Source organism: Conger conger, chromosome 9 (genome assembly GCF_963514075.1).
Source record: "Conger conger chromosome 9, fConCon1.1, whole genome shotgun sequence".
NCBI classification, from domain to species: domain Eukaryota; kingdom Metazoa; phylum Chordata; class Actinopteri; order Anguilliformes; family Congridae; genus Conger; species Conger conger.
The window spans coordinates 22,984,371-23,010,252 of record NC_083768.1 but is presented as its reverse complement, the minus strand read 5'-3'; the positions used below and the strand labels follow the sequence as shown (position 1 = coordinate 23,010,252).

At 44.7% G+C, this 25,882-nt stretch overlaps 2 protein-coding genes across 2 annotated transcripts; one reads left to right on the top strand and one right to left on the bottom strand.

Moving 5' to 3' along the window:
* The first annotated feature begins 409 nt into the window (after window positions 1-409).
* On the top strand, window positions 410-7,724 carry rbbp4 (retinoblastoma binding protein 4). Its single transcript, XM_061254798.1, has 12 exons — window positions 410-579; window positions 1,431-1,578; window positions 2,002-2,147; window positions 2,816-2,989; window positions 3,283-3,398; window positions 3,877-4,037; window positions 4,359-4,485; window positions 4,773-4,850; window positions 5,159-5,235; window positions 5,520-5,577; window positions 6,114-6,224; window positions 6,826-7,724. The coding sequence occupies exons 1-12, from the start codon at window positions 564-566 to the stop codon at window positions 6,886-6,888; spliced, it is 1,275 nt and encodes a 424-aa protein (XP_061110782.1). The 5' UTR covers window positions 410-563; the 3' UTR covers window positions 6,889-7,724.
* Window positions 7,019-13,288, bottom strand: sync (syncoilin, intermediate filament protein). Its single transcript, XM_061254797.1, has 5 exons — window positions 13,172-13,288; window positions 11,391-12,231; window positions 9,400-9,810; window positions 8,360-8,484; window positions 7,019-7,925 (listed from the first exon to the last, which is right to left on the bottom strand). The coding sequence occupies exons 2-5, from the start codon at window positions 12,222-12,224 to the stop codon at window positions 7,874-7,876; spliced, it is 1,422 nt and encodes a 473-aa protein (XP_061110781.1). The 5' UTR covers window positions 12,225-12,231; window positions 13,172-13,288; the 3' UTR covers window positions 7,019-7,873.
* Window positions 13,289-25,882: the final 12,594 nt, after the last annotated feature.

Below are 25,882 nucleotides of genomic sequence, written 5' to 3'. Positions count from 1 at the left end.
TTAGGAAACAAAGAAAAATTCCCATTATGTTTACATTTGAATCACTGTTGTATTGAGCCGGATATTACCAAACGTACTGTACAAATGTGCAGAGTGTACAGAGTAATCTGACTTTGTACGACGTCAGTCTTTTTGTTGTAATGGAGTATACGCGCTCGAGGACTTCTCCGCTGACTTTTCAGTGTTTCGCTCCCAAGACCTTTGTTTTTACAGCATCCGTCTTTCGAAAGATTTGCGTTCAAGATCTAAGGTATTAATTAAATTCATTGGAGACAAAACCCTGCTCCACACATTTATGTCATCGCAACATGCCAGACATCGCTCCTTGTTTCCGCAGATCTGCCTTACCAACCGGAACTTATACATACAACCAGGAAAACATCCGAGATACGTATTATCTCTCTTTGTACAATGTCTAGTGTTCGGTTTTCTTGATTGGACGTACGATTTTCCGGGACTGTGACGCTACCCGGCGGCGTTGGCGCGAAGGTGCTGAACAAAGAGCTGTCTGGCGATTTATTTTATCGCATAAACTCCATACACTGGTGTTTAATACCGTCGTCATGGCTGATAAGGAAGGTAAGCAATCTTTTATTTCTTCCTTTGTATCGCTATCGCGAATTAAAACACAAAACTGAGACATGCCATTAGATGCACCACTCTACCAATAACAACTTCTCCGATGCTTTTCAGACTACGCAACCTGCCGTTCAGGTCCCGCCACGCTGGTTGCTAGCAGCTAGCCAGCAAGCAAATCTTTGACATTTTGTTGATTAGCTAGCATTTAGCACGACAATTGATATCAAGACATTAGATATCGGTAGCTAGCTAACACATACGTTTGAAACTTGCATGCATAGCTGGCCTGCTTGATATCGAGCGTATTTTTGTAACGTCAATTGCTTATCTAGCTAGCTAGGTCGTTAGACTTGTATGTGAAGACATTGGTTTTAGCTTACTAGCTAATTGGAAGACCACTAGGCAATGTAGCTAGCTAGCTAGCTAGCTTCGATACGGCGTGTACATTTATGTGAGCCACTGTGTAGCTGTTTAACGTTATCTCCAGTAACAATTAGCTAGTAGTGTTGTGTAATACAGCTATTTCAGATAACAAAATATAGCTAGGTTAGCTATATTGTGAATACAGCTTCGCGATATTGTGCTTAACATTAGCTGGTTAGCTTGGGTTTCACGAAAAGGTTCGCACCTGTTTGGTCGCTTTCTGATGAAATGGCTCGATAATGTAACCGACTTGGTGGGTTGCTAGCTAGTTATCCAATTTGCGTATTAAAATTATAGCCAGCATTGGTGATAACTTTGATTTTCTCATGTCTTGTAAAATCGGGTAACCAAAAGCGCGTTAACCAGATGCATAGCCAAGTAGCTAGCTAGCTATCAAAAGAATAAAAACCTGGTTGTACTCTTTGCAGCGGCTTTTGACGATGCGGTGGAAGAGAGGGTGATCAATGAGGAATACAAGATATGGAAGAAAAACACCCCTTTCCTGTACGATCTGGTGATGACCCATGCTCTTGAGTGGCCAAGTCTCACGGCGCAGTGGTTGCCTGATGTTACCAGGTACGTTTACACCAGTAACGTTAGGTACCATTTTTATCATAAGCGTGCTTGCTGATACGGCCTTGAGTATTATTGTTTGTCAGCAGGCAGAATATTACAGCCATTCTGATTGTAACAGGGCCTCTGCATCAGAAAAAGCAGAATGTGTTTATGTGGATCATAAACAGTTGCATCATCTAGTGGATCAGCCAGTTGCATTTTGTGCTGTGCTAAGCAAACTATGGACAGTTGCCCTTCATTTTACATTAATGCAGGTAATATATTGACCTTTGTAAAGACCGTTTGGATTCGGTATATAATCTTAAGTATTATAAGTAGATCCACTTAGGTCACAGTTGGTTGCTAAGGGACATGGGAGTGACAGTGACAGAGGTGAAGGGAAACGTTACCCTTGAGCTGTCTTTGTACCTGTGTCATCTGTAGGCCTGAGGGAAAGGACTTCAGTGTGCATAGACTGGTGCTCGGCACACACACCTCGGACGAGCAGAACCACCTGGTCATCGCCAGTGTGCAGCTGCCCAACGACGACGCCCAATTTGACGCCTCTCACTATGACAGCGAAAAAGGAGGTGAGAAGGCTGCTCACGCACTGTGTGGAGAATCAATGCGGATGATGCCATGCCTTTTTTTCTGCATGGTCAATGGATGAGATGCCTGGTCTTGGTCAGTAGTTTCTTAATATGGAGCCTTCACTGAGAAGAGCTCCATCTTCATTGGCGGCAGAGTATATAGTGTTAATCTGATTGGGGGCGGCCTGTAGCATATAGGGGCGGCCTGTCGCGTAGTGGTTAAGGTAAATTACTGGGACACGGAAGGTCGGTGGTTCTAATCCCGGTGTAGCCACAATAAGATCCTCGCAGCCGTTGGGCCCTTGAGCAAGGCCTTAACCCTGCATTGCTCCAGGGGAGGATTGTCTCCTGCTTAATCTAATCAACTTTATGTCGCTCTGGATAAGAGTGTCTGCCAAATGCAAATAATGTAATGTAATAATTGTTTTAGCAGTATGGACTGTTTTTACCTGGTGGGGTTCAGATGGCTATCTTATGAAGGCGTTATATCTTATTATTTTTTTTAAGATGTGAAAATATAAGCAGCCTTTGTACTTAATATTGCCTTGTACTTCAGGAGTGAGCAATTATAAACCTCAGCAGGCTCCCCTGGTGGTGAAGCTTTCCTCACAGGGTAGTTATTCTATGAAAGTGAATTGTGTTCTCTTTAACTGGCTGTTGTCCGGCAGAGTTTGGCGGGTTTGGTTCCGTAAGTGGAAAGATCGAGATCGAGATCAAGATTAACCATGAGGGGGAGGTGAACCGGGCACGCTACATGCCTCAGAACCCCTGCATCATCGCCACGAAGACGCCAACCAGCGACGTGCTCGTCTTCGACTACACCAAGCACCCCTCCAAACCAGGTACGTAGTATGCTCTTTAGGACCTAAATTTTATAAGGGCTTTGAAGATATTTACATCATTCTTCATTTGACTGACCAAGCCCACGTCATGCTCAACTCGTCTGTTCACTGATAATCCTCTCCCACATGCTGCCGTTTTGACATGCTTCAGAAAGTAAGATGTTTACATTTTGTACGGTGTGGCATGGCATTCTTTTTCGTATTGATAAATTTTCACATAAATAAAGCACCGTTTTTCCTGAAACTGACTGTGTAGGATGTCTGAATTTAAAATATTTTGCTCTGACCCCCAGACCCCTCTGGGGAGTGCACCCCTGACCTGCGCTTAAGGGGGCATCAGAAAGAGGGCTACGGCCTTTCCTGGAACCCCAACCTGAGCGGCTGCCTCCTCAGCGCCTCCGACGACCACGTAAGGCCTCGGCCGCCGCTCCTGTTTGTCAGGGCTGTCCAACCCACGCAACCAAAAATACGTTGTGAGCTATGAGTGAATTCAGCCAGACGCTAAGTTTATTAAAATTTGCTGCTTTGCGCTGTAGCATTGATCAAACCGAAGTCAAGTTTTGTATTGATACCTTTGCTGGTTTTGTTTGGCTAGGTATAATCAAATAAGCCCTAGTCCTTAAATTACCTTGAAATTACTTTCCTCTCGGGTCTTTCAGCGCACTTTTCGCTGGTTATGGGTATGCACTTTGCACTTTGTTGTAAATCGGTCTCTAAGAGCGTCTGCCAAATGCCATTAATGTAATGTATTTGATTATGAAACATTTGGCCCTGCTCACAAGGTTGTGCCGTTCTCACTCCACTAAGCCTTTCTCTTAAGGTCAGCAGAATGGGGTTTTGGTCTGTGGTATGAATGTGGCTTTGTGCGACCCCCTTCTTGCTCTCAGACCATCTGCTTGTGGGACATCAGCACAGTGCCCAAGGAGGGCAAGGTGGTGGACGCTAAGACCATCTTCACCGGGCACACGGCTGTGGTGGAAGACGTCTCCTGGCACCTGCTGCACGAGTCGCTGTTCGGATCGGTGGCCGATGACCAGAAGCTCATGATGTAAGGCAGTCTCCCACTGTCTTGGCAACTGCTGAATAGACCCACTTTTCAGGGAATGTTTCAGATGCATTAAGATCCTAACAGTTTTACTGTGAAGTAGAAAGTTGCCAGGCGAGCTGCTACCTTTAGAGTGTTATATAGGCTTTTTTTGTGTATGCATAAAGCAAACATGATCCACATTAAAACAGAGACACAGCATCACGTTGACACACAGACGATGCCTGTACTAATGAATGGATTTTTAATTTGTTTTGATTGAATTGGGTATAAGCTGGGAAATTGACTTTATTTAACCTGTGGAACCTCTTGGCTTGACCATAGCTGGGACACACGGTCAAACAACACCTCCAAGCCCAGCCATGCGGTGGATGCTCACACCGCTGAGGTCAACTGCCTGTCCTTCAACCCGTACAGCGAGTTCATCCTGGCCACCGGCTCAGCAGACAAAGTGAGATGGGCATACTAATGCTCACCCCATATTTATATTTTGTGTCTCGTGTGCATGGAAAGTAGGGGACCGTTTTTGTTGACCTTCCCTGACCTTCTCACACCTTTTTCCCAGCCTGAATCTTTCATGTTGTTTAAGCTGTGTTTGTTGTTAAGGTTAACATTTACAGTAAAGGGGTGTATTGATGCCCACAAATGTTGTAAATCCTAATTGTAAGCAGTTCCTGTGAATTGAGACCAGATGGCGCATTCATTTGTGTTCCTGACCTCTGTCATTTCCTCATCCAGACTGTGGCTCTTTGGGACCTGAGGAACTTAAAACTGAAGCTGCACTCCTTTGAATCCCACAAAGATGAGATCTTCCAGGTCAGTCCAAGTAGGAATAGGACTTTAAAAGGTATTTCAGAATTTCACGCTTCTGAAGGTTTCTGTTTTTCATATCGGCTTCATTTTTCCATATTGTTACCTAGAAATACGTATGCTGAAGCAGTTTGAGTGGTTGAATGGCAGTGCCCATCCCAGGATTCAAACCTGCAAGCTGGGCCCAAGCTCTCATCAGATACACAAACAATCCCCTACTTGTGAGGGAGGGAACCACATCAGAGCTTGTGTTACAGATGACTAGGGTAAAAACAGCACAAGTGCTTTCCTTTGAAACCATGTTGCCCTTGCAGGTGCAGTGGTCTCCCCATAACGAAACCATCCTAGCCTCCAGCGGCACAGACCGCCGACTCAACGTCTGGGACCTCAGGTACATATCGCTGACCGCCTGTCACTGTGAACGTTTCTGCTCCAAGGGTTCCCTTGCATCAACAGAATATAGTAGGCCTGCACTTGAAGTTACAGTTGAATTGAAAGGCATTCACAGAATCTGTTGTGTGCTGGAGAATCCATCCATTAGCCACTGTGCAAAACGGAGGGAAGTTCAGGACTGCAGTGCACTTGTATGAGCAGGAATCATTTGGGCTGGGAGGGTGAGGCTTTGTGAACCCTTCCGTCCCAGACCTTGTGATCCTTATTCCCCTTTCTGTGCAGTAAAATCGGTGAGGAGCAGTCCCCCGAGGATGCTGAAGACGGGCCCCCTGAGCTTCTGGTGAGTTCGTTCACCCCTGTAAATACCCCCCTCCGCTTGTGAAATTCCGGAACGCGGAGCTCGCCGTGCTATTTGTGCCCCCTCACTTGGCAGACGGCCCTTCACTTTGAGGCACTCTGTTACCTGATTGTTTCGCGGAGCTGTCCAGGTGAAGTACCGCAGCCGGGGAGCGGTTTACTGCTCAGTCCCCCAAACTGCTGCACAGCACTGTGTGCCTTGGCTCACTGAGTGCCAGGGGCCCCTAACTAACAAAATTAACAGTTCTACAATTCCATGTTTCGAGGGTCATTGCTGGTTGACACTGCGTTCACTTCCAAAGAACTTCACCAGGCGATGTGCATATAAAGTTGTCAGCTGGTTTTTTATAACTTTTGTTTGGTTGCCATAGGCTTGTGGTATTAAGCTTAAAATCTCTGTTAACTAATTTGTATGAATGTAGAAATTGTTTGATGGATTAATTTGCTTCAGTGGGAAGGGCTGAAGCAGCCCCTCAGCTGTTCCTGGTCTTCTGAGCCATGTCTTCTGCCCTTTCCCAGTTTATCCACGGCGGACACACAGCCAAGATCTCAGACTTCTCCTGGAACCCCAATGAGCCGTGGGTCATCTGCTCTGTCTCTGAGGACAACATCATGCAAGTGTGGCAAATGGTGAGTGCATGTGCGTGGGCACACACAGGAGTGCACTCTACAGGTGACTGCAAATATGTTCACGCAAGCGGCTCATGGTTAGCAAACCCGTAATGGGTTTTAACAATAAATAATAGTGTGGGATAATAATAAGAGGGATGGATATAAAAGCATTTTCTAATACCAATTCTGAATTTACACTTGTCTTCTTGCACATTGAAGCTATTTCTGCATGTTTTATCTCCATAAAAAGGTTTATTTCCTTTCTACTCGATCATATCTATGATCTTAGTCTTTGCAAATGATGCAATGATTAATTATGCAATATGGATATTTATCCTTTTTCCACATTTGAAATACCGAAACGGTCCCATCCGTCCGCTGAGATGTTTTCACAGCCAGTGAGTTACAGCTGCTCACAGCAGTCTTTCTGGGGTTGGGCCTCTCGAGAGCACCGGGAGCCACTTTAACTAACAAGCCTCCCAGCTCTCTGTAGAACAGCCATCAGTCCCTTCCAGTATGTTCTCAGGCCTTCCGCCTGCACTGTTAATCCTCGCAGCGCTGAGCCATTGGCATGTCCCACTCGTGTGGATGAGTAATGCGCCTCTTGCTGACCTTCCAGGCGGAGAACATCTACAACGATGAAGATCCTGAGGGGGCTGCAGACGCAGAGGTCCAGGGCTGAATCATCCCAGCAACACGCCGGCTACGCCCCAGAACACCACCGCACCACACCTGCACCGTCTCCCACCACATACACTCTGCAGCACAGTCCACGCATTCCCACTCGCAGAAACAGGACAGGGGCAGGCTCATTTACAAAGTACAAGAATAATTTATTGGTAGCCCCCTCCCCCCAACAGTTTTCTACTAGAATATAAAAACATATTTTTTTAATTAAAAAAAAAAGAACCATCAGTTGCTCTTGCTGTTTCGGAGGGAAATGGAGAGCATGCGCTCGCTGTTAAAAACCAGTGTAAGCTCCTTTTCCCCTAGGGCTGTTTGATATTTAAGCTTTGTGGTTAATTAAAGATCAAAGCATTTCTTTGCTCATTAGAGCAATGGATCCCAGTATTAATAGATGAACTGGAGCTTGTTTCCCTGGCAGTCAGTGAAGGACAAGTAGAGTTCTTAACAGCCACATATTGATTTTGTTTTTTGTTTTGTTTTTTTTCTATGAAAAACTGCATACACTGGAGAGGAAAACGGTCGTTTTTTTTAAAAGAAGACCCATAAAATCAGCAATTGCCGACTTACTGATAAGCAAAGAATCTCCTTTCTCTTGCGAGCGCATAAGCTGAAATGGCTGTTTATCTCTCACTGCATAAAATGGGGGGTTTAAATCTCCCTGAGAGGCTTTGTATTTTCTGAATCTTTATTAGTCAACTTTTTTCTGCTTTATTATCTGTAAGGGTCCCTTTCGTTCGTGTTGTGATATTAATGTGATTTCTTTGTCTCCCATTTCCCTTTCAAACCAGTTGTATAAAATGCATTCAAATAATAAACATGTTTTTTTTCCTATCTATTTTTGGGTGCATCATCACACCACACATGTCCCTTGACTGGCTTGTCTTACAGTGGTGGATTATGAAAACCACATTTTTTACAGTTTGCAAACCAAAGAAAAACAGATTTCAGGCAAAATGGCTTCTTGAAGGAGTTTGCTTCAGTTATGTTCCCTGGGTGGGGGGATTAAGCTTTCCACAGAGTTCAGTTGAGCCCCTGCAAAGTGGATAAATCTTAATTACAGCCTCACTGCTGTTTTGTCTAAATAGAATTTGGACAATAAGGTGTTTCAGTGTGTCACTGATGTGAAAAAATGAGACTAAAGGTTGTGAGGCCCAGCAAGAGGGCTAAGAATTTAGGAGTTCACATGCATGCGTAGGAGTTTTGTGCCAATGAAAAGCTAAGCGAAAGTATTTTGATGCAGTAAACATTTACAGGCTAATGTTATGTTTAAGTCCAAGGAAACACTGCGGGTTTAAAAATATATTTTCAGGAAAACGTTAAAGTAATCCTAGACCCCAGTTGGATAAGCTCTTCAAGTAGTGAAGTGAACTGCTGGAGGTTTGTTAGAGAACATACCAAAGTACGTAAGATGTTCTCTAACAAGTGGTTTTAAGGATTGCATATTAGATGGGTAGTGTGTGTCTCACCGGTAAAGGTCCAGTTCTTTTACAAGGCTGTCGTTCCAGGTTTGGATTTCCTCGTTTTTCTTCCTCTGAATCTGGAGTTCTGTCTTGAGTTCTCTGCTGCTCTCCTCCAGTGAGTCTACAGTGTCCTGATGGGAAAATGACATCAGGAACAGTTGTGATGTTCTGGTTCAATGGGTCCTTAATGCTTGACAAGCACTTGAAGCAAGTATTAATTGGTCTGGTTCAACATTCAGCAATGAAATGTTAATTTTAGTCAAGGAACATTATTGATTGAATCCAGGTTGAAAGCTTTCCTCTTATGTTTAATACTAAATTTCAGTGTGTGATGGAACTTCCTTGAATGTGCTGTTTTGCGAGTCTGACCCCTATTAACACTGCTGAGCTTTTCAGGTACTCTGTCGGATCTTAATTATTCCCCCCAAAAGCAGTGTTTGTTCACGTATGCTCTTCACCTCCAGATTGTAGTATATCATGTTCCTTTCAGCTCACTTCCTGTGTTCATTCTTTAGAACTCCTAAAGTCACTTTCACTTCCCACTTAAACCCCTGAATTTACCCAGATCAGTACACAATTTACCTTATTGGTTGCCTTTACAGGGCTCTGCGGTGTGCCCATTTTAGGAGCATTTGTTTCTGAAAAGTAATGCTAAATTGGGATGCATTGGTGTGCTCCAAAAGTTTTGGGAAACTTGGGAATGTGCTCCTTGGATAAAAGGTTAGCCTGTCCTCTGCTTTACCCTGACGCTATTTCTGCCTACGTCTGTGCCCCTCCCATAGTATGTTTTTTCTGATACTGCCTCCTCCATCCTGTAGGTTTTCATTTCAACCCTCATTTCTGTCACCTGACTACTAAGGGCTCAAAACAGTAGTATAGCAGTCCCTTTGATTGGTTGAAAAGGTTTAGGATTGAGAGTGCCAAATTGCACTCTTGGGACTGAAAGGTTAAGTTTGGAGTGAAACCCTATAGGATGGTAGCTCTCCAGGAACAGGGTTGTTTACCACTGCTGTCCCACTTCCTTTCTCTGTGGCTGTTGGTCTTACCCTGTACTGCGCCACTCTCTCCTCCCTCTCCCGCCGCTTCAGAGTGATCTTCTCTTCCAGGCATGTCCTCTGGAGGCCCTGTCTCTGCGCCTCCTCTCTCAGGGGCCCCAGACGGGCCCTCAGCTCCTGGGTCTCGGCCCTGGTGCCCAGCAGGGCGTCGGCAGCAGCCTGCTTCCTCTTCAGCAGGGCCTGCAGCCGCGGTTCGTACTGCTCCTCCAGAGCCTTCATCCCATCCTGCAGGTAGCTGCTCAGGTCCCAGGGGGCCTGCCGGCGCTGGGATGGGTCTCCCTGCATCCGCTCCAGGCTCAGGCTGTCCAGTCGGCTCCGCAGGGCGTTCAGGCTGTTCTGCTGGGCCTCCCTCAGTTGGGCCATCTCCTCTGTGAGCAGCTGAGCCTGAGCCTGGAGCTCACCCTAGGAGACAGTACAGAGTACATAAGCCCCTGACCCTGGAGCTCCCTCTGGGGGAGAGAGTACAGAGTACATAAGACCCTGACCATGGGGCTCCCTCTGGGGGAGAGAGTACGGAGTACATAAGACCCTGACCATGGAGCTCCCTCTGGGGGAGAGATTACGGAGTACGTAAGACCCTGACCATGGAGCTCCCTCTGGGGGAGAGATTACGGAGTACGTAAGACCCTGACCATGGAGCTCCCTCTGGGGGAGAGAGTACGGAGTACATAAGACGCACAAGAGACTTGAATCAGGTTTAACTCTGAGAGGCATATCTCTCACTAACTGGAACAGAGGAATATCTCCCTAACAACTGGTTGACACCTGCTGTGTCATTTGGAAGGACTAATGTAGCATTAACCCAAGGGGCTCTTTCCAGGGGCATATCAGTCTGGATCCACCTTTCCCCAACTGATGTTTGAAAGAGCATGGATGTTTCATTTACCTAATGCACATGTTCTTGATTCCTCTGTCCTCACAACCTTTGTTGCTGATGGGTAGAGTTAAGAGCTAGGAAAGGATGCAATGAAAGGAAGCGGGGAGGAAAAAATAAGTGATTGGCCATGGTCCCTCCTGGTGAAGGACCAGAGCCCCATGTAAGGTATTTTTGTTACATGACATGACTTGGGCATCACTGAATTTCAATGTTTTGCAAGAATAGGCGAATAAATCATCACCCTTGATTAAATTAGTCACTCATTCAAATTTGAAAGGGCTTTCCCATGTGCTGCTCTATTCAAGCTTGTAGTGTGAATGAAAACCGGGATGTATGTACCTACCTGTACCTGCTACCGATGCTGCAGTGTTGAAATTGAATGTATATAAATTAAACTCACGATACTCTGAACACCAAGTTAGCTCACCATGTTCTAAACTGCAAATTTCATGACTAACAACAAAAAATTACTTCCAGATCAGCTTTGGTTTTTGTGTGTGTGTAAAACATAATTCCTTCCATTTTCATAAAAACTTAAAATACGAGTCACATACACAATCCAATTCAGCATACAGTGACATAAGTAATAGTGCTCCACTGTGATATTGTGGTGGGGAAGCTGTTGCTAATGAGAGACGATGAACCAGGCAGTGTACCAGGCTTATACGGCGGTGTTCAGACCATCGTGAGCTAACACGGTCTTCCGAACAGAGGGACGTTGTGCAGTTTTCTCTAAAATTTTTGGACAAATTCACATCAAAGTGTTTTAGAGTGAGATAGTCAATAAGCAACCATAATCATAAGCCACATTCCTCAGAAGAAAACTACCATTGAATGGACATTTTAGCGTAAGTGACCACTTCCCCATTTTTCGAACACGGTGAGTTTACGTTAAATGAGTGCACCTCATGCCCGTTTCTCATCACATAGTTACTCCAAGCTACTCTACCTTTAAGTAGCCTTGGCTTGAGCTCATGGTGTGCTTCATGAATAAGAATCCCCTTCCATGTGTTGCTGTGATGCACCTTCCTTTTGACATTTCTGATGTACCATTCTCAAACATGGAAAGCTAAGATAGTGAATGTGGCAAGGTGCCTCTCAGTACCTGTATGACGGTGAACTGTTCCACCTCGTGCTGCTGCGTCGCCAGGGTGACCCGGCTCTGGGTGCAGTCCCTGGCCACGGCGAACAGCTGCCTCTTGACCTGCCGCCTCTCCTCCTGCAGGTTCCACCTCTCCAGCTGTGCCCGAGCGAGCAGCCTGTGGAGCTCCCCCGCCTCTGCCCGCAGGGCCTGCACTGCCTGGGCCATGGGCTCCTCCAGCTGCAGGAGCTCCTTCACCAGCTGGTCCCGACGCTGCTCCAGCCGAGCCACCTCCTCGATGCTCTCCGTAAACCGAACGCCCAGCTCTCTCACTCCGCCCTCACAATGTGCATGCACCTCCTCCAGACGCCCCTTAAGCTGGCTCCCCAGGTCCTCCACGTATTCCTCTGGCCAAGAGCCCAAGGGCTCCACAGGTTGCGACCAGGCCATAATGTCCTTGCTGCCCCAGGCCTGCTCAGTGAGGCCCTGGACCTGGGGCCCGGAATCTTCCGCGCACCCCTCCAGCTGGATCCCCAGCTGTGCCATGCACGCCTCGATTTCTGCGGCCAGGTCGTCCACACCGGCCGTAGAATGGGTCGCCAGGTCCTCCTCGCAATCCTCAAACTCATCCCCTGTGTCATCCGTGTACCCTTTGAAGTGGGCCCCTAGCTTGTCTATGCACTCTTCAAACTGAACCCTGAACTCCTCCATGCAGTCCTCGAAGAAGTCCGCCTCCTCAATACACCCCACCTCCAGCTGTGCCGCTGCCTCCACGCAACCGCCGTCAAACTCCTCGTCCTCCTCCTGCAGGGCCCCATCTGGAGGGTCAGCGTTGAGCCTGGCCTCACCGCTATCCATGACCTGTCTGAGGGGAGGGGAGGAGGGTTTATTTAAAAATGACATCCAGCCTAACTGCGTCATTCACATTGGTCTCACTGGGACTCCCAACCTGGATTCTGTGGTATACACCCTGAACAGTGGAAGGGACAGACTAGACAAAAGGAAACAATGATAAGTATTCATGGACAACTATTGCAGGCATCTTGCCAAGTGGCTTCACAAGCAGCTGGACAATGGGACTGGTGAACAAAGCGGCGTTGATGTCCTCACTAAGGTCGGAGCTGCCGTGTTTGCTCTGTGTATAAATGCATGTGGATTCAGATTAATTCATGATATATTATGGTTGCAGATTAAAGATGAAATACAGATTTGAAATTGTAGCTATTTTGATTTCTTTCAGACCTGGAAACACAATATGCTCTGTTTCAAACGACTGCCATTGGCAGTTATCATCTGGGACTCACTAGTGGGTAGCAAAGACAGCAGCTGCTGTGAAACTGACGTTGGGTATGAAGGGTACATTCCAGCAGCACTACGTCGTCTTAAACTCTGTTCAAGAATTGTCCGTTATTGTGCAGTCCTTCTAAACTCTGTGTAACTGCTCTACTGAACACATTTCCCTCCTCATATCTCCGAATTAGGAAATTGTCGTATTTTCGTGGTTATTGTGACCTCGGAAAAGGAAATCCATCTCTGTTTATAAGCCCTCAACGATCTGAGTATTAAACATGCATTTGTTATCTTAGGTTTACGTTTACCCACTACTGACAAATTGACACTGGGAAACTAGTCTGTTAAAACTTAAAACATTTGTATGGAAAACTTACGGCATTATTTACATGTGCAGCCTTTGCACTTAGTGAGTACAGCAGTTTAAAAACAGAGACGTAATGCTCCAATCATCTCAGAGAAATTTCCCCCCCAAAGTGAAATGCTCACAACTTCGACACTTTGAGTAAACTTACCCAATGCGGAGACTTCAGCTCCTGTTCTTCTTCTTTCCCTCTCTCCTTAGACTGTACCCAAAATCACAATGCCGGCGAGGGGATGACTCGCTCCCTCTTCTCAAAACTCCCTTCTGCTGTCTCCGAGGTAACAGTCAATCTGTTTTGGTTTATTAATAAACAGCTGGGGAAACAGGACCCGCAGTTGTTCGCGGGCGGCCTTTCTCTCACCCTGTACCCCTCAGAATGCCTCAGAAGCACTCCCCCACTCTTCCCACAAGCCCAGCCTGCACGAACATCTGAGACGACACACAGCACAGAAGGGGAGGCTCCTCTAGGAACCGTTGACATTATTGATGCCCTTGCTGACGAGGCTGACCTATATTTAGTCACTGCACAAAGTAGAAAGCCATGGCATGGCAGCTCCATACTTGTGGGTTAATTGTGTTAATGACTGGCTGAACTGGAATCTGGCTTTAAGCTGAGGGTTAGGCCTACCTAAATATGAAGTTTTTAGTCTGTCCATTGTCAAAGCCGCTGTAATTACACTTTGTTTCAAATCACGTTCCTATTTCTTTTCTTTTTTCTTATTTTCTAGTGGGTGTTTATTGTCTGAACCACATATTCTTAAAATTCCATGTGCAATGTCTAGTTTAATGGTTTATACACAGTAATGGTGTTAACCATTCAAATGAACAAATAATGGTATTAATAGAGGGTTAATGACCGCAAATGACAGGCATGCCAGAAATATCACAGATATAACTTTTTTTTAGCCAGACATTTTCATTGGTTGCCATTTTTAAAAAAACCAGTTGTAATTGGGAGAGCATGAGATATAAATAGCCACTAGATGGCATTAGAAGGACATCAGGCGAGGAAGAGTTTGAAGTCCAGTTGTTTCTTTCTAACGGTTTGAATAAAACATAAACTTAAACTTAAACTAAAACTACTTTGCCCAATCAGGAATATGAACACTTGTGTACCATCCGACCAGACAAGGGACCCTAGTCTGAGAAGTGAATGTGATTTTCTGTGAAAAAGGAAGACAGAAGTTTAGGACACTGGTTGTGCCTATGCAGCTTTTGCATAGATAAATATTTAGGATGGATATTTAGGACCATCTGAGTGGAAGTGCAGCTTAAACTTTAGTTCACAAGCTAAATATCATAACATGCTTATACTGCCTTCCCCCCCCCCCCCCACCCGCCAGTAGATGGATTGACTGGTGAGGATGATTGTTTTGGCCAAGCTTCCTATGAGGTTTTCTGTTAGCCTGTTCATTATCTTTCTTTAGCTCGTTTTTCTGTACAGATGGGAGTTATTGGTTCATTAACTCGGCTGATTGGCTGACGCCCACACTGCTGTACCATCAACTGAAGACATTAAGTGAGAGTGCACATGGGGGGTGGGGGGAAAGTGCTTATCTTCATCAGGCTCCTTGCCACTGACCTCAGAAGAAAGGAATTCACTCAGGTAAAACATTGCATCTCTCTGTCTCACTCAGCCTCGCCTCCCTCTCTCTTTTTCCTCAGGCTCCTGCTTAACCGTTCCTTCATCTGTCTCTCTTAAACCCCATGCTTTGACTCCCTTTCTCTCTCTCTCCCATACTCCTGTTCACATGTCCTTTATCTCTTTCTCTTCATTCCTCATTCAACCTCCAAGCTTTCACTCTTTCACAGTTCCCTCTTTCTTTTACTGTCTGTACCTCTTTCTTTCTCTGTCTTTCTTCAGTCTATACCTGGCAGGCAAAATGTCACTATGAGTAGCATAGATAGGTTAGGAATGTATTTATATATGGCTGTATAGATATATAGATACGTATGTCCACACTTCCATACATGTTTCTCTGCTGCTCTTACAAACTGGGATTTCTCTGCAGGGTAAAAACAGGCTTATAACGGCCTACGTTATTTGCCAGTCTACCAATGACTGAAAGAAGGATTTGTATTTTTCTTTGTATTTGTGCCAGAACTTTCATCACAAATCAGGTAGCAAGGCATGGGTTTACTTTGTCAGGTCAAGCAATAAAGCATTGCTTTGTTTATAACATGCCATGGACAAGGATGGACTTAGAAATGAGTCAGACAAGTAAAAGGGTCAAAGTGTGCTTAAAAATGTTTGTGTTTTAGAAATGTCAGAGAGAGGGAGAGCAGGACAGAGAAAGAGAAGCTGGCACAGGTGATGTGTTCTCAAGATTAAAGAGGTGCTGTTTGAAAAGGCTTCTATGTCTCTTGTAGTCAGTCTTGATTGCATAAAGCCTTATGTGCACGTCTTACGTGCACCTTGATCCTGAGAGCCGAGTCCTTCAGCAGTGAACATAGGAGTCAAGCACAGAGCCAGTAAGCTGAAAGGACCTATTCAGGGGAAGAGATAGAGGATGAGGGGGTTCACTCTCATCTCTGTGGCCTGTTCGGTGTGGACATGTCCAAGGCCAAAGCTATTACTAATGTAGCACTGTTTTGTGTTACTCTTACTCAGCTATAGGACAGCCTGTTACAGGGAGCCTTGGCTGACTAAAAGGGACTGGCTGATGGATGCCTTACTGTAGGTACATTTGCAGACTTTGTTGTACTGATTGGTTGAGCTTAAAGGCTGATGTAACCATCTCCAATATAGAATAGGATTTGCACTGGTGTAACAGTTGTGCCACCGTGTGCCCATCTCCTAAAGAATTTGTAATTATTTTAATGAAGTATGGTTCAGAGGAATCCTTGGACGGCCCAATCTTCCACTGCATGCTGCTCTGTTGCAGTGGAATAATTCTGCTTTAGCAAATAGTTGGCATCGAGCGCTCGTTGGAAACTATTAAGGAATTATCAGTGAGTCACATTCCTTGTGTGACCCAGTCCTGTAGGAGAAGGGTAGTGTCAAGGTGTTCTCACTCCCATGACTGTAAGGGAATTGCAACAAGTGAGAGTATGTGGGGTTGTGGTAAACTCACCCCCATTGTTAGTAGGCAAATGCCTACAAGAAAGGCTTGTATCTTTGTAAAGGCAGGCAATGCTTTGATTTGTCAGTCTTCTGTCAGTACTACACTGCAAAAGACAAAAAAATCTAAGTATTATATTATATTATATTGTATTGTATTGTATATTGTATTATATTATATTAGTCTTATATTTAGACTATTTTATAATCTCTTACTGTTTTTGCTAAAGAATGCACACATATTGCCAATGAGGTGAGACAGTTTGATTTCAACATTAGTCAATCGGATAACTTACTGTAAAACAGGCAAATATTTTCTACTTAATAGAATAAAATAAGATTTTAAGCCCCATTCACAGACTAAGACTTGTTAAGGCATATTTTTTTGTAATGAAAATGCATTTTCACTGTGAGATTCAAGAGTGATGTTCCCAGTGGAACAGCCACTGTAATGTAATATGCTTCCTGTCACAGTGGGTGTGGCCGTTCAGTCCTGGAAGCAGGCCAGAGAGTATGGAGTCTTAAAGACCTCGTGTGCTTCTAAATCTGGAGAACATTTAATTGGCTCTGTCAAGATGCTAATTAGATAAATTGGGTGTCAAAGTGCTTTCATGGGACACAGCATCCTTCCAAGAACAGGACTTGAACTGACATGCCTGTTTGTCAGTTCTGCAGCCCAGAATCTCCATGACAGAAACAGTCACCTGACTATTACCTTCAAATTCAAAATTTCCATTATTAGAACTGAAGAGGTAAAAACAGGAGTCTAGACTATCCCCATGAAGTGAACTGTGGACATGGAAAGCTCCAGATTTAATGCACACATATTATTTTTGCTTTGGTGTTGGTTGGCAGCCATGTACAGGGTCAGCGTACCAGAAAACTCCTGTCGGATGAAAGGTGCTGGATGTGGCCTTGTGTCCACATCCCATCTCTGTTCTCCATCTTAGCTCTCCCCCAACCCACACATCTAACTCCACCCTTCTTCTTCCCTCCTGCAATCCTCATCTCCATGGATACTGGCGGAACACAGGCGCTTGCTCAATGCAGCTCATTTGCATTTCTCTTTGTGCCTTCCCAAGAATGCAGAGCCTTAATTGAAGAGGAGGGATCCCATCTGCACTGGTGCTCCTGGTGGTCACAAGGCCAGCTATTCACCATCCACAGAAAAATAAGTCAATCTTAACCAGGAATTTAGTCTTATATTTAGACTTTAAATCTTATTTTGATTACATTTTTTCAAAATAAATCAAAAAGATTGCCAGCGAGGTGAGATTTACTTCAAGATTTGTCAACAAAGCACTAAAAAAGACTAAAATGCTTGCTAAGACACCTCTGTTTGCTCTGCAGGTTTTAGGGCAGGCATCTCTCTCTACTTCCGATGACAAATAATAATAATAATAATAATAATAATGCATTTTATTTATAGTGCACTTTACATTTGGAGACCAAATCTCAAAGTGCTACAGGGTAAAAACAGGGAATAAAACACCCAATGGCATGTATAAAAAATAAAAACTAAGAAAAGGCTTTAGTAAAGAGGTAGGTTTTTAGCCCTCTTTTAAAAGCATCAGTGGTCTGCGGTGCTCTCAGGTAATCAGGGAGGGCATTCCACAGGCGGGGAGCAGCCGAGCAGAAGGCTCGGTCGCCCATGGTGCAGAGCTTGGTCTTGTGAGGACGGAGGCGGTTGGTGTTGGCAGAGCGAAGGTTTCGAGTGGAGGGTTCTGGGGTAAGTAGTTCTTTGAGATAGGGGGGGGCATTTCCATAGATGCACTGATGGGTCAGAAGGGATATTTTGTATTCAGTCCGGGAGGTGATGGGGAGCCAGTGAAGTGAGTGGAGGATCGGTGTGATGTGGTCGTACTTACGCACTCTCATCAGGATCCTAGCAGCGCTGTTCTGGATATATTGGAGCCTCAGGAGGCTCTTGCTAGGGATCCCGATGAGAAGTGCGTTACAGTAATCCAGCCTGGAGGAGACAAAGGCGTGGACAAGTTTTTCTGCATCTGGGAGGGTGAGTGAATAAACACTGAGAAACTTAAAGGGCCTTTTCTGCAAAATATGTGTCTGCACGTACAAACAATTTGGCTAATTTGGCAGGTCATCTTTGGTCTGGCTGTGTTATCTTTGTCTTTGTGTGTTTTTACAAGACCTGAGTTGAGTTTGTTTGATCAATCCGCAATGTCCACTTTGCTGTTTCTATTTCACGTGGGTTAACCGTTCAGTTAACAGATATTAAATAATATTTAATATTTCATGCTACAGTGAACAGTGACACTTAATCCACCTGTTAGATTGCTTTTTGCTGAATTGAATGATATTTCATTTACTTACTTCAATTACTGAAATTCAATGCTGAAACCCTGTTTCCAGTAATGGAAACATCTCATGTGAACACACTCACAAAGATATCCTTATCAGCTGTAATACCAGGTGAGCCAAAGAGACACACTGTACAGTACACAGAAAATAAACAGTAGATGCAGCATAATGTGTACTTGGGAAAGCCTTCATATTGTTAGCCACATGGCCTCTGCAAACACTTTGACGTGTTCATTTTTTCCCAGATCAACCCCTGACTGCCGTATAGTGCGTGACTTCTCAATCGTTTCACCTGCTCAGTATTCACTTTTAGTTCCATCTTTGTTCTCTCTGTTGATAAATCAAATCTCCCTGGGGGTGCTCTGAACATTTGGAAAAGCAAACATTTATTCGAGGCCTCTTAAACACTTCCCTTGCTTCTCTCTCATCTAAAAAAGTGCTGTACTCCCCTGGATATTCCTAATAAATCAGGATTCCTGGCTGCACCGAGAGCATTCTTACAGACCGCCAATCAGAGCACTGCACTCTGTAGACTCTTCCATTCCCAATCCTTTGCTGTTCTCTGTGGAAACCCCAGAAAAGAGAGTTTTATGTCAACTCATTAAGAGTCCACTTTGAAATGGAAAAACAAGTCTATTTTGCCTGTTGTGTTTTATTTCTGGGTGCAGTGGATGTACAGTGTTTAAACTCGTCTGTTGTGCAGCTTACAGTCTCAGGGTGTTGCACCCGAGACAGTGTCACACGCTACCCACACGGACACAATCGCTGTTTATACACCATCGTATTTTCCCATATTTCTTTGTTCATTGTTTGTGCAAAGCCGGGCTTCGAGCCACGAGGGATCAATTCGTCTGGGGACGAGGTGCCGTTCGATGGCCTCAGGCCTGTCATAATATTTCCATGGTCTGAGTTAAATATGGCACTGGGGGTGAATGGTCTCTCGCTAGCGCTCTTATTCTGCTGTTCTCAGAGTAAGCAGCCAGGCTGGAGGACTGGCTTTATTGACTTTTCTGCACTCATTAATCCGAATGCCCTCCAGCTCCAGTCCGCGTGGCTAACCTGTGCTTTGTGGCCCTGTCTGAAGACATGGCCGTTCATCGAGCCAGAGGAAGGTAACCAGATAAGAGTTTGCCGAAGCCAAATATCCACACAACCGTTTGTGTGGATATTTCGCATGCAGTAGGATAGGAGCCTTCGCATGCAGTAGATACTCTATCTGACCAGTGCTGTTATACTTTATCTTGACACGTCGGCAGTCGGGAACCATTTGCCTGACTAATCTGGAAAAGGCTATGAAACATAAATCTGTTCTCCGTCACGTTTCGTGGTGAATCTGTTCTCTCACAGAACTAATCTCTAGAAGGTCATCACAGGCCAGTAAGGCTCCCTAGCTTACATAAAGGCCGGTCTGCAAGTCTTTAACTGCCCACTGAGGTGTATCCCAGGAGAGGTAAACAGACATTCCCCTCTATTCAGGGCAGGGTTGGGGTGAGGAGGGAAGCAGAATATAAGACAACCCAATGACTGCGACCGGAAACCTGTTCCGGTTCTGCAACTCCAGTTCAAATGGCTCCCAGGTTGACTGGCTTTGTGATGGAATAGGGTCTGGCTGTGATCCTTGTGTGGGAGAGAACGGCTGATACTGAGACTGCGGCCCTCTGGGATCTGCTGTCCCACACTCGTAACGAGCAGCGCATCACTTTACCCATGGTGCACACTGTTATGAAAGTACCACGCCTGTCGAGACACACCTGAGGGATTGTGGGATGTGGACATGGATATATCATCAAGGCAGACAGAAAAACCCAGCCAGGACAATTCTTCCATTTTTACTCTACAGTCAGATCCCGAAGGAGGTGACTGGGATGGAGATTAATCATTGTGGAGCGCTGGGTCTGTGTCCGGCTCGGATAATGCACTGGGAATGTTGTACGGAGCAGTGGAGACGAGGAAGAGGATGTGCTTTCTGTTCTGAATATTGAAATCCAGTATAAAACATGCATTCCTCTGTACTTAGTCAAGATCTTTTCCCATATTACAGTTGAATGGGGGTGGATTTGAGGAATAACGCTGGCCTCAGTCTGCACTAATGGATTCGTTTGTTTAAAGCTGGATACAGCGCGACATACTGCGATCGTATTACACCTGAGGCTGAAGGGGTTTCGAGTAATGCTTTAATAAAACCGTCAGCAGTAAGGGTGAAATACAGAAATGACCATGGCAGTTGGCTGTCAGGCCTGTGTACACATGGAGATGACTGCAGCTGGCGTTCTGTCGCACTGGTTGTGCGCTGGGATCACAGGTGCGACAGCAGCTCTGTGGACCTGCAGAGTTGGCCTCCATACCCACAGGAAATCAGTGAGCTTCCCTCTCTGTGACGGGAGGAAATGTCTTCCACCTGGATGTGCAGCTACACGTCCCCTATGAACCATGCAGGCTGGAGCAGCAGGACCACTTCCTTCCCAGAATTCGGCTGAACAAGCTCTTTTTTACGCACACACACACACATACACACTTAAACTCATGGGAGATGTTAATCTGTTGAAGTCAGAGGGTTGGCCACCAGAAGCCACCTCAGTGTTACATTTGATTCTGGTAACTAATAGCAACCTGCAGTAATGGCACTCTCTTCTTTACCGTGTGGATCGATAACCATTTCCCACACGATGGCCCTTTATTGAGGTGGAGGGCAGGGGTTGTTTGTCTCCTGGTCTGTGTTTGTGGGGGCATGGGGTTTGGTAATGAGTCATGGGTGGGCTGTAGGCGTGGTGGTACTGTCTGGGGGGAGGGGTTGGTTGTTGTTGTGGTGGAAAATAACAGAGTGGGGTGTATGGCAGGTAGACAGCCTTGTAATCCACTTTGCCACCCCCAACCCCTTCAACTAACTGTTGACGGCTGTGTTTATATCCTGTGGCGGGGCAGTGGTGCACGGTTAGACTGTGACTCTAAATGGAAGTGTTTGCATAAAACCCTAGAAAAAAGGCTCCTCCCTCTGAACTCATAAACCCCGCCCCCTTGCATCCTCCCCTTATTGTCTGAAACTGAGTGCAGTTGTTGTGTCTGTCCAGCAGGGTGCAGCATTGGTTGGGGGCCAGGGGTTCATTTGGTTATGGGGACGAAAGTAGCACAGGGCACTGCCACTGTGTTCCTAAGGTAAGCACTTCAGTTAAGCAGTTACAGTAGGAACACGGCTGCACAAGGGAAATGGTAGGGATAAGGGATAAGGAGTACAGGGTACAATTTCATTAAGAAATTACATATAATTTTTTCAGGGCTGTGACATATTGTACATTCGGCAAAGTCAGCTCCTATCCAAGAGGTGAGACTGTTTAAAAACAAAGGAAATTTCAGGCTCTTGCTCTGAAACGTACCCGGAGTTCAGGAGGTCTGAAACGATACACTCAAGCACTTGGATTTATGGGTCCGGGCCTCATCTCTGTAATTGCACACTTTTGAGGTGAAATTACAGAGGAGCATACAGTTCTACATGACATTCACACAGTGCAGATGTGCCATTTTCAGTCTGACTGCGGAGGTGCCTCTTATTATCCCATTACTGATAGCGAGGTCTACAAAATTTAAATCCCTCAAATAACCGTGAAACCTTGGCCTTCCATCTCAAAATAATGTGTCAAGAGCATTTTGGAGCCAAAGTGCTTCCGTGTATAGCCCATGTGTACGCCTGTGGAGGTAGTTCATCATTAGGGAGACCACACACTCTGTGTTCTTCTCTGGATCAGGAGTCCTAGTTGCTGTTAAGGATGGAATGTTCAGATACAAAATGGCAGGGCATATCTCTCAAATAAGGACAGAAAGGTCAACATTTAAGTATATTGTGCATCATTTGGTGCTTCTGTGCATGCCGGTTTGTTGAGGTGTGGTTTATGACTGAATGTCCTGTAGATATGCAATTTCAGGATGTGCTGTAATAGATTTAATGTATCTAAAAGTATACCATACTTTTGTTACATTTCAAAGTGGAATTAAATCATTTCTGAGAAATAGTACATTGTAACTGCAGATATCGAGATATGCAGTCATATGCAAAGGTTTGGCCACCCCTGGTCAAAAAGCCTTTACAATTAATATCTTGGGGAAAGAAGCAAACCTGAACTGTAAATGTTACACATGAGTTAAACATGAGACCTTTTTTCAAATTTTGAATCAATATTGCATTTTATTTTCATTTTTACTGTTTATAAATGATAAAAAATGATAAAAAAGGAAAAGGGCCCTGTGCAAAAGTTTGGGAACCCTTTTGGATTATTCTGTGTTACTTTTTGAAAAGATGATTAGGGTCCAGATCCGGGCTTCAATAAGTCAGGTGAATATAATTCCAGGGCTGAACTTTTTATTCTGAAGTAACTCCATGACTTCTAATGTATCCAACTGCAGTGAATGTTCTGTCTGGTGTTCTCATTCTGGTCCAGAATGCTGCAGCCCGCCTGATCACCAGTCAGCCCAGGTCAGCTCATGTCACCCCGCTCCTCATTGGCCTCCACTGGCTTCCTATTGCCGCACGCATCCGATTCAAGGCCCTAGTGTTGGCATTTCAGGCTGCTAAGGGGACTGCCCCACCAATCCTTACTCACTCCCTACTCCCCAGCTAGATCACTCCAGTCTGCCAGCTGTGGTCGCCTTATGGTTCCCTCTCTACGAGCACCTGGCGGTCGAGCTGCACGTTCACGCCTGTTCTCTGCTCTGGTTCCTCGGTGGTGGAATGACTTGCCTACCACTGTCAGGACAGCAGAATCCCTCCCCCTATTTTGACGCTGACTAAAAACACACCTTTTCAAACTGTACCTTAGTCCTCCCTCCTGATTTCCCCCGCCCCTCTTTCTTATATCCCTATCCCTCTTATCATAAATTGCACTTATGATGACTATATGTTTAGAACAACACTTCATGTGTATTTTACTAGTTATGCATGTGATGCTTTAACTTGTGGAAGAACCTATGCACTTGTAAGTCGCTTTGGATTAAAAGCGTCTGCTAAATGACAAAAATGTAATGTAAAATGGTGTTAACAACCATGGGTTCCTCTAAACGGTCCAAAGATATCAAAATGAAGATGGTTCATTTCCACCAAGAATGAGAAGCTCTCTCAACATTCCAAACAGCCTATTTCCATTGTCAGAGACATTAGAAAATGGAGGATAAATGGAACAGTTGAAGTCAAGGCAAGATCTGGAAGACTAAGAAAACGTTCAGATAGAATGGCCTGAGGCCTAGTGAGAAATGCCCAGAAGAACCCACACATCACTTTAAAAGAGCTGGGCCGTTCCAAACATTGTTCGGAGGAACAACGTCATTTGATTAAAAAGATTCAGCCATTCATCAGCTCCAGAAAGATCAAAGATGATCTACAATTACCTGTAAGTGCTGTTACAGTCAGAAGATGTTTGATCGAAGCTAAGCTATCAGCAAATAGCCCCCATAAAGCACCATTTTTGAAAAAAAGGCATCTGCAGAATCAGTTAAAATTTGCTCTTTTCGAGACAGTATGTCAGACGACCCCTGGTACTGAATTCAAGCCACAGTACACTGTGAAGACAGTGAAGCCTGGTGGTGCAAAAATCATGGTATGGGGATGCTTTTCATACTATGGTGTTGGGCCTATTTATTGTATACCAGGGATCAGTTTGAATACATCAAAATACTTGAAGAGATTATGTTGAAATGCCCCTGAAATGAAAAGACAACGACTCCAAACACACAAGTAAGCGAGCAAAATCTTGGTTCCAGACAAAAAGGTTTGAGGTAATGGAGTGGCCAGCTCAATCCCCCGAGCTCAACCCCATTGAAAACTTGTGGGGTGACATTAAAAATGCAGTTTCTCAAGCAAAACCTTGTGGAATGTAGTTTGTTCATCCTGGGATGAAATACCTGTTTCTAGGTGCCAGAAGTTGGTTGGCTCGATGCAACGCAGATGTGCAGCAGTTATCAAAAACAATGCTTATGCAATTAAATATTAAATATTAGTAATTTAAAGTGAAGTTAAATCTTGAAAAATGTCTTGAAAAAAGTGTTTGAGTTTGAAGAGAAAAATGTCAACACTGCCATTTCTTTGAACAGATTAATATTCATTTTCTTTGCAATTTACCAAAATTGAACTTGGCAACCACCAAAGCCTTTATAGGAAAGAACAACTTGCCAACTGTTAAGCATGGTGGTGGATCCATTATGATTTGAAGTTGTGTGGCAGCTGGGAGCACAGGAAATATTGTGAAAATGGAAGGAAGAATGGATTCCACCAAATATTAAGAAATTCTAGAGGCTAATATTTGAAGGTGAGTCCAGATATTGAAGTCGAAGAGAGATTGAGTATTCCATCAAGACAATGATCCCAAGCATACCTCAAAATCAACCATGAAGTACTTCCAGGAAAGATGGATGAAGGATTTGGAATGGCCACCATAGTCCCCAGACTTGACTATTATTGAAAATCTGTGGAGAGATCTCAATGTACTGTATACAAGTAGTGAATAATTTGTTATTAGAACCATTTTCAGCCAGCATGACAGAAGGGTGAGCCAGAATTTTTTTTTTGGGCTAGAAATATTGAGGGGTACTTTTGGAAGGTCCAGGTGGGCACCATGTTGTTCCGTAGTACTTATCAACCTGTACGGTGAATGTGGCCTCCATTATGCAAACAGACTGCTCATTGACCTTGTTTTTTGAAAAGTGAAATGTGGTAACTGGAACTGGTTCAATTTTTGGAGGGACAGCGTTTCTCTAACAGTGGGCTGCTTTAGGTTCCAAAGCCAACCTTTAGAAACTGTAACTCACTCCTTCAATAAATGGTGGCCATGTAACGTAAAACTGTGATTTGGTTTCTATGAACAATAGGATTATGTAAACAACTTACGTTTGCAAGTTGTTCAAAAACACAAAGATGCAATTCTTACCATTTCTTTTAAGTTTTTATCAGAAAAGGAAAAAAAGCTGTTCAGTCAAATATCATTTTAGTTTTTATATAATTTCTGAGCAGTCCTTGAGCTCTCTCTCTCGCTCTCTCTCTTACCTTGCCTCTCTTGCTCTCTAGCTCTCTCTCTCCCTCTATGCCCCTGCCTCTCCCTCTCTCTCCCTCCCTGGGTGACGTAATGAGTAGTTGATGGGCTCACTGCTTGTGATCAGTTATAAACATTGTGCACCGGTCTGGAGTGTAATGCATATGTACTGTGGGATGGTGTACCAGTCTCTGCACTTGAATGAAGGGCATTGCTGAACAATATGTGAAGAATGCACTGGGCTCGTTCCATCAGGAAAACACCTCATATTATCCAGACCTGTCTATCCCCTCCATGAATGAGATCCTTTGTAAGTTGTAATTTAGAATAGTGACAGATGGTGACAACAGAAATAAATCATCCGAGATATAGGCTGCAGTATGTCTCCCAAATGTTTCATAAAGCGAGTGGTACACTCCAAAAATAATGGTAGCTTTAAGTTTATAATTTTGTCCTGCCACAAGATGCA